The sequence below is a fragment of the Schistocerca piceifrons genome, chromosome 3 (assembly GCF_021461385.2).
Source record: "Schistocerca piceifrons isolate TAMUIC-IGC-003096 chromosome 3, iqSchPice1.1, whole genome shotgun sequence".
NCBI classification, from domain to species: Eukaryota; Metazoa; Arthropoda; class Insecta; order Orthoptera; family Acrididae; genus Schistocerca; species Schistocerca piceifrons.
Genome location: NC_060140.1, coordinates 693,793,715 through 693,809,239, shown reverse-complemented (window position 1 = coordinate 693,809,239; position 15,525 = coordinate 693,793,715). Strand labels below are relative to the sequence as shown.

General features: G+C 42.5%; 1 protein-coding gene across 2 annotated transcripts in view; it reads right to left on the bottom strand.

Moving 5' to 3' along the window:
- The window catches only part of LOC124789684 (ATP-dependent translocase ABCB1-like), a 238,757-nt gene that overhangs the window by 136,506 nt on the left and 86,726 nt on the right, over positions 1-15,525 (bottom strand). For both annotated transcript variants that reach the window (XM_047257121.1, XM_047257119.1), the window contains 2 exons: positions 13,177-13,243; positions 8,443-8,745 (listed from right to left, as the gene is read on the bottom strand). In XM_047257121.1, the coding sequence (XP_047113077.1) occupies positions 8,443-8,745; positions 13,177-13,243 (370 nt within the window). The remainder of the gene's footprint in view (positions 1-8,442; positions 8,746-13,176; positions 13,244-15,525) is intronic.

The window sequence follows — 15,525 nt, the reverse complement described above, 5'->3', positions numbered from 1 at the left end:
CATGATACGAACAGTCCCGACTTTGTTGATAGGTATGAAAATGGATCTTCGTGCATATATGTGCTTTTAACGTGGAGCCCTGTCCCATTTCGCCTGTGTCAGTCGTTCCTGACACGTGGATAGGACTGTCTGTGTCAGTTTATAAGGGGCGATCAATCACTACAGAACTGACATGCCATTTAGGCAAAATTTCCATGAGCATTGAAGCAATCATCCCACTGACGCACACGGTTGGAGATACCCATTTGGTAAAACACTACGTCCTGCTGCATGAAAAGGCCGTAACTGCCTACTGCACATACTTGTCCTACAGAACTCGTTGATCCTTCAAGGCCACTCTTAAGGGGCCTAGGCGCTACAGTCTGGAACCGCGCGGCCGCTACAGTCGCAGGTTCGAATCCTGCCTCGGGCATGGATGTGTGTGATGTCCTTAGGTTAGTTAGATTTAAGTAGTTCTAAGTTCTAGGGGACTGATGACCTAAGAAGCTAAGTCCCATAGTGCTCAGAACGATATGAACCATTTAAGGGGTCTAAAGTGTGCTAATAACATGGCGAGAGATCAGGCTCAAATGGCTCTCAGCACTATGGGACTTAACATCTGAGGCCTTCAGTCCCCTAGAACTTAGTACTACTTACCACCACGGTAAGTGTGTGTGTGTGTGTGTGTGTGTGTGTGTGTGTGTGTGTGTGTGTGTGTATGTGTCTGTGTGTGTGTCGTATTTCTGCGCATGCCGTATTATGGTTCTTGATCGGCGCGACTCTGCCTACCGAGGCATTAAATTTCCTTACACAGCGCTTGCTCGTTGTATTTATGACTCAGGAACGACCAGGAGTGTATCTGTTGAAATTCCGGGGATTGTCGAAGACGTCACCTAGCTGCATTCGTTTCAGCATTTTATACGCTGGTAATAACTCAAGTTTCACATGTTCAGAAAAGAGTTCGTAACACTTAAATTCAAATTTTTACTAGCCGTTAACAAATTCCCCTTTTTCGGAAATGCTTTTCGTGCTGTAGCCAGTCTGAATTATGTATCCCCTCTATTTCGACCATTATCAGTTATTTTGCTGTACAGATAATAAAACTTATCTACTTCTCATTTCCTAGTTTAATTCAGTCAGCGTCACCTGATTTGACTACATTCCTTTATGCTTTCTTTAGTTTCCTTGGCATTCATTTTACGTCTTTTCAAGACACTATCCGTACCATTCAATTGCTCCTCGAAGTTCTTTGCTGTCTCTGACATAATTACGTCATCGGCAGACCTCAAATTTTTATTTACTCTCCTAATTTCTGGTTTCTTTTACTCTTTGGTGGATGTAAAGAATAATTAACTTTGCGGATGGGCCACAATCTATCTCAATCCAGCTATTGCTTTCCTTCTATGCCCTTCGATTCCTATGACTGAGGTCTCGTTTCAGTACAAATTTTAAAGAGTCCTTCGGTACCTGTATTTCACTGCTCCTACCTTCAGAATTTGAAAGAGAGTGTTATATCCCATCCTCGTCGCCAGTTTTGTGGCGGTGGCTAGGATATAACACTCCTCCCCCCCAAATCGCCGCAAGTCTGCGCGCGCCACCGCTGGCTTCGGGCTTCTTAAGCGCTGGAGTCGCGAGCGCTAGGACAGTTCTGCATTCGCCGCTCAGTTGTATACTCGCCTCCGAATTGTGTACTTGCTAGTCAGTTGGGTGTTCATCGCAGCAGAGTTGTTGTTTGTCGTCAGCCGACGCTGACCTAGCCGCTCCGACTTGAACTAGACAGATTTCCGTAGACACGGAGTTCACGATCTTGTTTCTGTATCTTCGTGAATAAAGATAAGTACCGACTTTTATTTAATCTGAGTGTTTGGGCTTTCATCTTTCTGTTCACTGTTCCAGCGGACCGGTCGGCCCGCTATTAAAAGTGTGGCGGTGACTTCGTAAGCCATTTCTACAGCCAAGTGTTTGTCGCTACGAACACCGCCACAAAAGAGAGTATTCCAGTCAGCAGTGCCAAAGGCTTACTCTAGGTCTACGAATGCGCTAAACTATATTTTCATTTTCTTAACCTATCTTATAAGTCGTAGGGTCATTATTGTCTCGTGTGTTCCTACGTTTCTCCGGAATCGAAAGCGAACATTCTCGAGGTCGGGTCCTACCACCTTTTGCAATTATTTCGTAAAAAAATCTTATTAGTAATTCGCAACCATGACTTATTAAACTGATGGTTTGATAGTATTAAAACCTGTCAGCACCTGCCTTCTTTTGAATTGCAATTATTACTTTCTTGTTGACGTCCGAAGGTATTTTGCCTATATCATACGTCTTGTACACCAGGGGGAGTAATTTTATCATGGGTGCGTCTCCCAAGTATCCCAGTAACCTTGAGAATAAGTCGTCTACTTGAGGGGTCTTGTTTCGATTTAGGTATTTCAAAGCACTGTAAAATTCTCCTCTTCAGCTGCTTCCTCTTCCATTTCTCCATGATTTACTTTGCAGAGCTCACCTGTATATTCATTTGTTGTACCTTTCAGCTTTCCTTTCCCTTTTTAGTACCGACTTGAATCTGAGTTCTTGGTTTCCATACAGCTTCTTCTGAAAAGGTTTCTTCAATTTTTCTATAGGCAGCATCTACATAGTCACATGTTATGTAGCGTGTACATCAGTATAAACTGTCGTCTAGCCATTCCTTCTTTACTACTCCTAACCTGGCTAAGTAAAACGTACAATTGTGTAAACGCATGCATAAAAAGTATAAGATTAAAATCACATCTATAAAATGAAATCTTCCAGCACAACAATAAACCGGAATTACTGCTGAACGAAGAGAATTAGTTTAACCTAAATGCATATTTTCATGTATTCAGAAGCCTACTGGTTTGAGCAGCATCGAGCGCCCCAGCGGATTGGCATGCGGTCGTGGGCGCCGAACGCCGGCGACGAGGAGACTGGGCCTTCCTCCGCATCTTCCGCCGCAGGAAAACAAGATCGTCACACAGCGAAGTCACGATGTGCCGCCATTGAGATCCCCTTCCGGATGTATTATCGACTTCTTAATTTTTAATTAATAGTCACTGTTTCGTTAATTACCGCACAATTACTTATATGGTAATTGATTGTAATGCTGGAAGATTTCATTTTATAGATGTGATTTTAGTATTATACTTTTTATACTGGCTTTTACACAACTGTATGTTTTACTTTGCCAAGCTAGGAGCTTCACATTATTTGTATTTGCACTTTTAAGTATGGATCTAATTCCACGTATAGTATGTGAGTGCATATTTTATTGTCTGATGCTCGTTTTGCTATGTGAAGTAATTTTAATTAATGACTACGCATACCACATTTTAACCATTACATTAGCGATACTGGTTATTCATGTAGCCTAGCTATAGTGCCCTCTGCTTGCCTCAGTTTCTTTGTATAAATACCAGACGCATTCTGATCGTCACCAGCACTTGCTGTGTACCTACATGTTTTGTTTGACGTTGAACTAATCATAATATTTTGTAGTATTTATGGCTGGTATACATGACTGTTATCATGTTAACACTTTTTATCTATATTATGTAGCACCAGGCATTTTACAGATTTAGTGTCATCAAACTAACTTAGATAGTTGCACACTGTTTTTGTTTGTAACTGATCTGAAGATGGCAGTAACCGAAACCAGTAATAGTAAAAAAAAAAATTATGCGTTTTCAAGACGGACTTGTAAAATAAGGTGCCTCTTTCATTCCTCTCCCCCAGCCCATATTCTCCTACAGTTTTTCTGCCTCATCCTTTTCCAGCCCATATTCTCATGCATTTTACGTTGCTTCCTTTTCATATCAATAGGTGGAAACGGAACACTTATAGGTCTTTCTATTGGACTGTTAAGAACCCTTTACCTCAGGAACTGATAGATGTATCAAGTTGAAATTTATGTCACATACTAAGGTACATAGTCTCTTGTCGATGTAAAAAAAAAATTAAGCTTATAAGTCAGTGCAAGCAAAAGGTACGGCCATATACAGGGTGAGTCACCTAACGTTACCGCTGGATATATTTCGTAAACCACATCAAATACTGACGAACCGATTCCACAGACCGAACGTGTGCAGAGGGGCTAGTGTAATTGTTTAACACAAACCATACAAAAATGCACGGAAGTATGTTTTTTAACACAAACCTACGTTTTTTAAATGGAACCACGTTAGTTTTGTTAGCACATCTGAACATATAAACAAATACGTAATCAGTGCCGTTTGTTGCATTGTAAAATGTTAATTACATCCGGAGATATTGTAACCTAAAGTTGACACTTGAAACCTCCGATGTTCAGTTCCGTGTTGTAACAAACACGGGCCACGGTCGGCGAGCAGCTGCAACATACATCGCGTTTCTACAGAATGATCTGCCAACGTTGCTCGAAAATGTCCCACTGGAAACGCGTCGACGTATGTGGTATCAGCATGATGGTGCACCTGCACATTCCGCAGTTAACACTAGGCTGACCCTTGACAGGATGTTCGACGGGCGTTTCGTAGGACGTGGAGGACGCATAAATTGGCCAGCCCGTTCTCCTGATCTTATACCTCTGGACTTCTTTCTGTGGGGTGCGTTAAAGGAGAATGTGTAACGTGATGTGCCTACAACCCCAGAGGATATGAAACAACGTATTGTGGCAGCCTGCGGCGACATTACACCAGTTGTACTGCAGCGTGTACGACATTCATTACGCCAGAGATTGCAATTGTCTGCAGCAAATGATGGCCACCACATTGAACATCTATTGGCCGGACATGTCGGGACACACTCTATTCCACTCCGTAATTGAAAACGGAAACCATGTGTGTACGTGTACCTCACCCCTCATGGTAATGTACATGTGCGTCAGCGAAAAAGAGCAATAAAAAAGTGTTAGCATGTGGATGTAATGTGCTGTTCCAGTCTCTTCTGTATCTAAGGTCCATCGCCGTTCGCCTTGGATCCCTACGTAATTCGGTGCTCTCCGATACACACGATCGAACAGCGGAGGAGTGGTACTCAAGCGTTAACTTTAGGTTACAATATCTCCGGATGTAATTAACATTTTACAATGCAACAAACGGCACTGATTACGTATTTGTTTATATGTTCAGATGTGCTAACAAAACTAACGGGGTTACATTTAAAAAAACGTAGGTTTGTGTTAAAAAAAATACTTCCGTGAATTTTTTTATGGTTTGTATTAACCAATTACACTAGCCCCTCTCCTCACGTTTGGTCTGTGGAATCGATTCGTCAGTATTTGATGTGGTTTACGAAATATATCCAGCGGTAATGTTAGGTGACTCACCCTGTATGTCATACATGTCACACATTTGATACTTGCAAACTCACTCATCAAAACGTATAGGGTACTTCCCGTCGACCAAGAATCATGAAATTTGGCAAGATGCAAGCTTCCTCAGTACAAGTAAATGAAAAAAAATAAGAACATTGTTAAATCGTAATTATGCTACACGAAAAAAATGTGTATCTGAACATCTGTTAATACCCCTTTTTATCACTAATGGGTATCAAGTTGAAATTTATGTTACAAAGCAAAGTTTACGATCTCTTTGCGGCGTAAAAAATTCAATATTCTGCGACCATGTGATCAGAAGATACGGCCATTTATGTCACATATTCTGATGTCTTGCCAGTACCCATAACAGGTAAAACTCGCCCAAATTCTCGATTGCCAGAATGGATGAACTATCTATAATAACTATCTATAATTTGAACGTTGGGTGAGACCTGCATAACCTGTTCCGTATATATTTTTGTCGTTTCATTCATACGAGGGTCATTTCAAAATTCCTACACACTGCACATACTCGACCGCTACAGTGGCGAGATTAAATCGGAATTCATGTCATTTATGAGTGACACTTCAGGCATAACGGTTGTGTATGTATTTTGCAGGTTCGCATGGCTGTGTTTTAAAATGGAACCTGAAACCGAATCAGTCAGATTACACATAGTAGCCGGGGTTTCTATATCAAAATCGAATATCTACGAGGAAATAACTCAACGGAAATTTGCAACGCTTTGAGAGAGGGGTGGTGGATGGTAGCATAGTATCACGGTGGTCTGCTCGTTTCCGTGAGGGTCTGAAAAGCACTGAGGACAACCAAAGAAGTGGAATGCCATCAACTGCAGCAGACTGATTTCCTCAGGTTATTGTTATGACGTTTTCAGAGAGGATTGACAAAAGACATGTTCGGAAATTGCATATGAGGCCAGAATGTCTGTCTCTTTAGTTTACAGAATCATAACTGAACAATCAAAGAGGAGAAAAGCGGCTGACAGATGAGATCCGAATGACCTGAATGAAGAGCGGAAAGCATATCTGAATAAAGAGCGGAAAGCAGATCCCAAAAGAATCGCGGTTTCAACGGTATCTAATAGAAGAATAATTCCTGAAAAGGAGTGTTGCACTTGATGAAGTCTAGATACGAAAACTTTAGCCAGAACAGAAGTCTCCGTCGTCTCAACGGAAAAGTTCCGATGCTTCAGACCCGCAGGAATTCCGTCGCCAACAATGAAAGGTGAAACTGATGGTGATCTTTGTGCATGATATTAATGTAGTCATAGCTACAAATAGAGTGCCCCAGGGGACGTCTGCAATAGGCGCATACTACAAGCTGTTTCTGCAAAATGTTTTGCGCTCGAAAATTCATCAAAGAAGACCTGACACCAGTGTTTTTTTTTCTGAAAAATGTTTGAGGGTACTCCGACATTGGATATTATGCAACGAAAATTACTTATTACTGAAGCATGGGATAGCACTCGTCTGCTTTTAGCCATGACGACATCAACATGTCGAACTACAAAAAAATAAAAATGGTATCGGACTCTTCAGTTGACTCCAGTTCAAATGAAGCAGGTGATAGCGAGAAACACCGAAACATACAAGAGAATGTGCATATCGAACACTTCAGTTTACATCACCTCAGATGAAGCATGCGATTCCCATCAACTCCTGAACAATAAAAGAAAATGGTATCGTACACTTCAATTGACCTACAATACACCTCAGATGAAACAGGTGAGTTCAATCAATCTTCCTGTCAATGACATCGCTTTTCCCACCAGAAACTATACTGGTATCGTTCGTATTGCAATTACCAACACGAAAAAATTTACGTCCGTTAAATACATCATTGGCACTCATCCAAGTTCTCAACATCGTAAAAAAATTACTTTATCGACAAAAAAGTTTAGGGGTACGCATCCCCCAGCGTTCCCCCAGAAAAACAGCACTGCCTGACACTCTTGCAGCTGGTGTTCTCATTGTGCACGAAAATGCAAGATCGCCTACTGCTAGTGAGACAAACGCTTGACAAATATGAATGGAAAATTGTGGTGTGCGTACTGTAAGACCTTCGGTACACACACCATCAAATTATTTGACTTGTCGCTCTAACGAAGTAGGCGAGTGTCAGCAATATGTCTCATGGTCTTATTGCGGCGTGTTTTATCTTCTGCCGTTAGGTCAGACGATAGAAATGCCACTTGCACACTTAGAGAAGCAGATTGACGGTGATCAACTTTAAACAGAACTTGATTAATTTTCACACACACTTATTAAAATAATAAAAACGTAAACCTTACTTAACTTGATTCTGGATGCTATTTACAATTGACAATCTGAAGTTCCTTTGGTCTTGGTACGTTAATCTTATTCTCACATATCTCTGATACTTGACAAGGTGTCTATACATTTCTCTTCATGGCTTTGTACAGGAATATGATAATCTTATTAGGCGCAGACTGAAACTTGACTATAGACTGGTACAGACTAATGCGGACTGGTACAGACTGGTGCAGACTGACTAATCGGAGGTCTGTACACTCGTTATAATACCTCGCGCGTTCAGGTATCACTGCGCGAGTGTGATCCGCGAGGAGAAAAGGTTTTACGTTAGCAGCAATCTCATTGGCTGCGTTACATATTAATACGCGGATCGGCGGAAGCAGAATTTGGTCCGTCTTTATGGCAGCGCCATCTCGTAGAGCGCAGACGGACGAGCGCTGCGCCTGCGCTGTTGTGCTTAGCGGGCCGCGCTCTATTGGGAAAGTTGTGTACGCGCTGACTACGCGGAACTATGTACACAACAAAAATACTTTCCCACCAACCAGACTTTGATTTGTTCCCAGATTGAGGGAACAAGTCTGACAAAAGGTTTTGTTAGCACTGGTGAAGTTTCCATTGAGGTGACCCGAATAGTCAGACAGCTCAACAATCAAGCTGCCCTATCCGGAATACAGAAGTTGCCAAAACGATGGAAAGCTGTCATAAGTGAGAGTGGAGATTATATTGAAGGCATGTAAAGGTAGTTTGTAAAATAAATTGTTTTCTTCGGGTCTGTTCAGAGTATGTAGAACTTTTGAAATGACCCTCCTAGTTCCTATGCGTGTCGCTGAAAAAGGTGACTCACATGCGGTACTTACCTGCCTGTGCCCGACGTAATTGAAGGTGAAGATGCAGACGTAAGTGAGGACGAAAGCGGCGGCGCCCAGGATGGCGTTGTAGACTGAGAAGCTGCGCACGCCGTCCATGAAGGCCGTCCTGGCCGCCTCCGGAACGGGCTGGCCGGCCAGCGACGCGTTGATCACCGCCGAGCCGTAGTCCACCATGACGCCCGTCAGGTCGCCGAACAGCAACATCGAGAGGGGCTGGCTCACGCCCGTGCCTAGCGCCGCCACCAGGCCCAGCAACAGCAGCAGGCGCTCCCACACCGTCGAGAAGCGGAACTGCAAGCGCCATTCCAACCAAATGTGCCAACTGTTTGCTGCAGCTACAGTACTAGCGCCAGTACACTCTGGTATTCCTCAGATTTTCGCTAACATTTCTTGAGCACTCGCTCTTCCGCCTGCCCCCCCCACTCCACAGCACCGTCCTCGCCCCCCCCCCCCCTTCAGTTCCCACCCAGTTGTGTTTCCTTTCCATGTGAAATTTGGGCTCAGGAGGATTTGAGGATTAGGGGAAGGCCTGACCCTAGGCTTTCAAAAATTGAGAACTCCGGGAAAAAAGGGAGCCATTATTTTAGCAAAATCCTACTTCTGTGTAATAAATCCATTCAACACCTAGTGCACTCACGTTGTTCAGTTCAGTCTTCTTACCTGTGTACGTTCTCATTTCAAAGGGCACATTGGTCGGGTGACATGATGGATCAGTGAACGAAAGACAGGTGGAGACCGGGCAGAGCGAGCCAAACCATTTCTTTGCACGACCCAACACGAACCACCACAGTCATCTTTCACTTTTGGGGTAAGGTGGTAGACGCTTCAGGTACAACGTTTTCGCTTTCTGTTCGTTTTAGGATTGCTACCTATCCCGTATCTCCTGGGAAATGCCGTATTTTAACTTAATTTGGACGAAAATCCCGGGTAGCCTTATTTTCAAGAATATCCCCCATCTTCAGAATTCCACCCCTTCATCCTTTTAAATTAGATGGTGACTGTTTTGTGCTTCTCTCCTTTACTTTCCTCCCACTCCTATCGATGAAATTAGGCTCTCCAATGGGACTTCCGTTTGATGTTTCATGACCCGACACATCTCAATGTGTGACGTTGTATTCCTCTTTCACTATCGTCAATTGTTGTAGTTATGTTCTGGGAGGACAACGTCTATCAGTTATTCAATGAAATGTTTTGTAAAGAGTTAACGGTGAGTGAAGCTGGTTATTATAGTGCAGAAGAAAATTCACCAAGGAAAAAAATAAAGAAGTTATGTATGTACCACTCCAGTTAGGAGGAAACGTAATCGTGTATTGTACATGTAGAGAATAATAGTCATAATGTATATTGTTTTAAAATCACTGTAAATGTAATATGTCAAGTGTTGAATCTCTGTTCCCATGACCTTTTTTTCTTTCCTTTTTTGTACTGGAAGGGATCTACGTAATGTGTCTTGTTAATGTAGTGATACCTTTTTTATAGAGAATAATAATAATACAATACGATTATTTACTGTTATTCTGTACGAACTGTTAACTTTGTCCCTTAGTTTTTTTATTTAGCCCTTATTTTCACTACCATTATACGCTATTATCCCTTTTCTCCTCTTTAAAGAATTGGCAACTCTAGTTCATATTCATGAAATAATTAATTTTCTCGGATATTACTCGCATTAAATAATTTGAAGCATACAGCTACTATCAAGCATACCGCCGCTCAACATTGGCTTAGGCCTATACTTTTCCTGTGAAAATGAAAACTCTAACAAAAAGAAATAACTTACCAGAAAACCTCAGAAAGAAAATTTCGTTTAATGGTTAAACGAATCTGTCAGGCAATAGAAATTCTGTTCCGTGAAGTATTGAATTGTTTTGCTCTCGTTGAATGTTTTAAAATTAATAATGACACCCAAAGCTAATTGGAGCATAAAAGGAAGGCTTCAGCGCTCTGGTATCTGCGAGGGTAGTGATAATTTATTTGGGAGAAACTTGAATTGCACTGCGAAATCAGAAGTTTTGTATTAACAATAAAGGCTGCTTTAGACCATCTTCAGACCCACCAGCATGATGGTAGAGCGTGGCGGTGAACGGAGCTACGATTTCATGGTGGTAGGTCTAAAGAGTGTAGGTAGCGGTCGTCTACTGCAGTAGTAGCCCTTGGGCGGCCTGAGCGAGGCATGTCATCGACAGTTCCTGTCTCTCTATATCTCCTTCATGTCCGAACAACGTCACTTTGATTCACTCCGAGACGCCTGGACACTTCTCTTGTTGAGAGCCATTCCTGGCACGAAGTAACAACGCGGACGCGATCGAACCGCGTTATTTACCGTCTAGGTACGGTTGAATTACAGACATCACGAACCGTGTACCTCCTTCCTGGTGGAATGATTGGAAGTGATCGGCTGTCGGACCTCCTCTGTCTAATAGGGGCTGCTCATGCTCTTTGGGAGGGTTAAGTGACATCTCTGGACAGTCGAAGGGACTGTGTCTGTGACACAATATCCACAGTCAACATCTATCTTCAGGAGTTTTGGGAGCCGGGGTGGTGCAAAACTTTTTTTGATGTGTGTATTTACCTGCCCATCAAATAAATTTCATCCATTAATGTATTTGAAAATAAAACAAAAGAAAAATCCACTTCTCATCCAGTGCTGGTAAGTTCAAAATGGTTCAAATGGCTCTGAGCACTATGGGACTTAACTACTGAGGTCATCAGTCCCCTAGAACTTAGAACTACTTAACCCTAACTAACCTAAGGACATCACACACATCCATGCCCGAGGCATGATTCGAACCTGCGACCGTAGCGGTCGCGCGGTTCCAAACTGACGCGCTTAGAACCACACGGCCACACCGGCCGGCTGCTGGTAAGTGAGCGGTATTTAAGATTTTTGACTTGTTATGAGAAAGAGCACACAAAAGATGTGTATGATTCTCTCACCCAGTAGATTTTTCCGTACTTTTTTAAATCATTGGTATCCGACAAAACAGGATCAGCAGCGTTAAACAGAGGCACTTTCGGAGGTGTTTGTGTTTTGATTGAAAACTTCTCGGAAAAAGACCTCTTTATTTACCTTGCAGACAGTAAACAGATGAAACATTCTACTTACGGTTTTTCATGATAAGATGAGCTATTTATTGCTTTACGGTTTCCCGAAACCAAACCACCGTATGTAGATTTCAGTATTATTCGAAAATAGAAATAACAGATGTTGTTCAAGATATCTCTCAAGTGCCTTTACAAAAACTGAAAAATCGTTCATGACAAAAGTCTCCTGATCTGTCATATCGATTATCCTTGATCATAGTTTGCATTCCGAATGAAAAATGAAAATCGTTAATGTAGTGAATGGTGAGACTGAACCATCAGACAAAAACACTGAAAGGGTCAGAGTATGAATTGGTGAGGTACCAGAAACAATCAGTAGTGGAACTGAACAGTTTGCGTCTAACAGAATAAAAGTATTATTTTTACCAAATTTGAACTGAGTAACGAATCAAGTAAGACAAATCTTTTGCAGTGGTATGAAAATGAAGATTTTCTCATTGTACCTAGATATTAAGAGTCAGGTGAATGCTGTAAGACTAAGAGAGAAATCAAGCTCATAGAGAACTACAAGAGGAATTTTTTTAAAAAGAAAAGAAAAAAAAGAAGCATGCAATTCAAGTTTTATCTGAGTATCGCTATAGTTAACATGCAGAGCAGAAAATAGATTTTATGAAAGAATAAGAAGTTTTATAAGAAAATGTCGTTTTATGATCATATTTACCTCACAAACGCTGTATACAGTAACCATAGATTGTATTACTAAGAATAATACATCGATATAAAAAGTGAAGTTTAGATTAATATTGTTATTGACAAGTAAGACACAAGAAAAAGAAGATTTTGTTTCGATTTTGCTATAGAAGGAAGGAGCTAGGCCCACAGTCACTTTTCCTATTGACCTCAAATCACATACAATTTGTTTTTCGTCCAATGGAAAGTTATCAGAAAGAGTCATGTGGAATGATGCAAAAGTGCGTGCATGTTGGAGCCAATGTGTGAAAATAATCGCCGGCCGTTGGTGGCCGAGCGGTTCTAGGCACTTCAGTCTGGAACCGCGCGACCGCTACGGTCGCAGGTTCGAATACTGCCTCGGGCATGGATGTGTGTGATGTCCTTAGTTATGTTTAAGTAGTTCTAAGTTCTAGGGGACTGATGACCTGAGATGTTAAGTCCCATAGTGCTCAGAGACATTTTTTTTTTTTTTTTTTGAAAATAATCGAAATTGCTTCACTTTGTTTCCTTTTCAGTATATCAAAACTCTTTAGCAGTTCTCACACGACATTCTTGGAGGACACTATATGCGGACATATTTATAAGAAATCACTACAAATGCACATGGATGCCAGTAATTTTACACAATGTATATCTCCAGAGTGGTTCTTCAAACGCACGCTTCTGTGGATTGCTACAGGAGTAAAAAAAAAATATTAAAGGAAGTAGATCCTTCCTCTCATCGATGAGGTCGGGAGTGGCATGTCCTGCGTTTCGCGCAGTGCCCTGGTCGACATGTTGCAGGCCTAATGCGTACTAAGAAGGCGCGTTACCAGCTTTACCACATACCAAGAGTATTGAGATAGCCATAGACTGACTGAGACTGTGACCATTTTAGATATAAAAGGCTTGTCTGTCACTGGACATTATAATGAAACTGTATCTGGAGTGAGACGTTTTGCTTACCAGTTTGAAGAAAGGCACAGGAGGTGGCGATTCCTCAGCTGGCGGCTTTGACGGTTCCGTGAATTTCCTGCGACAAAGAAATAACCCTTGAGGATGCACTGAGTCAGTATAGCGTTAACGAAGCTACACTAAGTGATCAAAAGCATCCGGACACCCCCCAAAAGATACGTTTTTCATATTAGGTGCATTGTGCTGCCACCTACTGCCAAAAATCCACATCAACGATTTAGGTAGTCATTAGACATCTTGAGAGAGCAGAATGGGGCGCTTCGCGGAACTCAACGGATTTTTAAAAAAATAGTGGTCAGGTGATTGGTTGTCACTTGTGTCCTTACTCCCAAAACATCCCTGATCCACTGTTTCCGATGTGATAGTGAAGTGGAAACGTGAAGGGACACATACAGCACAAAAGCGTACAGGCCGACCTCGTCTGTTCACTGACGGAGACCGCCGACAGTTGAAGAGGGTCGTAATGTGTAATAGGCAGACATCTATCCAGACCATCGCACAGGAATTTCAAACTGCATCACTTTGACAGCTAGGCGGGAGGTGAGAAAACTTGGATTTAATGGTCGAACGGCTGCTCATAAGCCACGCATCGCGCCGGTAAATGCCAAACGACGCCCCGCTTGGTGTAAGGAGCATAAACATTGGACGATTGAACAGTGAAAAAACGTAAACGTTGTGTGGAGTGACGAATCACGGTACACATTGTGGCGATCCGATGGCAGGATGTGGGTATGGCGAATGCCCGGAGAAAATCATCTGCTAGCGTGTGTAGTGCCAACACTAAAATTCTGAGGCCGTGGTGTTATGGTGTGCTCGTGTTTTTCATGGAGGGGGCTTGCACCCCTTGTTATTTTGCGTGATACTATCACAACACAGGACTACACTGATGTTTCAACCACCTCCTTGCTTCCCACCGTTGAAGAGCAATTCGGGGATGGCGATTGCATCTTTCAACGCGATCGAGCACCTGTTCATAATGCACTTCTTGTGGCGGAGCTGTTACACTACAATAACGTCCCTGTAATGGACTGGCCTGCACAGAGTCCTCACCTGAATCCTATCAAACATCTTTGGGATTATTTGTAACACCGAATTCGTGTCAGGCCTCACCGACCGACATCGATACCTCTCCTCAGGTCAGCACATCAAAAGGATGGGCTGCCATTCCCCAAGAAACCTCCCAGCACCTGATTGACGGTGTGCCTGCAAGGGTGGAAGCTGTCATCAAGGCTAAGGGTGGGCCAACACCATACTGAATTCCAGCATTACAGGTGCTACGAACTTGTAGATCATTTTCAGCCAGGTGTCCGGATACTTTTGTTTACGTAGTGTATCTAGTAAACATGTTACAAGCGAGAAAGCCAGCTGGTGAAGGGGTACAACGTTACGATTCTTGAAGTTTTATCAGTGTTATAAGCATCTCATTAGGCTTCGGGGTTACAGCCGGGTGACACCGACGTCTTTCCACAATATTTTGACGAACAACCAGGCGGCTGTTGTCAGGTGAGTTTTACACTGCAAATTTCTGGTGTGGGTCCTAAGTTTATAGCAGAATTTGGAGTGGTGGCGTATGCTCATAGCTTATCACGGCAGATTCCTAAAGGAACAGTATGTTAAAAATCTTCCGGCCACCTAGAAAGACCTGCGCTCTTTTCGGCTCGGTTTGCGAAAGGCAATACAGAATACTATGCCAATATGCCAAAGCCTACATTGGTGAGACCACACACATAATATATGAAACATGCGTTGAGCATGGTCGCCACACTCACCTTTCCCGGGTCATTCAGCCATACCCGAGCATCGCATCTCCACAGGACATATTACAGACTATTCTGCAACGAAAATGATTGCCAGCACAAGATTAAGTTATTAAGGAACCTGGGAAGTACGTTTCGTGGAAGGTGACAAGGTGTCGGACCCGGTGATTTCTTTGATATGTCCAGAAATACATAAATTTATGCCTAATCCGACGTCCAGCCACAGTATATATTATTTTGACCACTGAAGTTGGATTCTGCGAGCTCTCAATTTGACAAAGGGTGTGCAGGCAATTTCACCGTTAAACATGCGCCTGCGCTCTTTAAATAGGGCAGTATTCGATGGAGGGCGTTAGATTCGAAAGGTAGGCGGTCGTCCGGCGGTAACCTACGCGTCAGTTTTCGATATGAACTTAGAGCGTGAACCAGCAATCTACAGTGGTAAAACCCATCTGAAGGTGGCTTCGTAGTGTCTCTAGGCCAAATAAAAAGAGCAATTAGTTCGAATAATTGTGCTCCAATTACGTTTATGCGCTCAACATTTAGAACAGTTATTTCATGGAAACCATTAATTAATGGTATC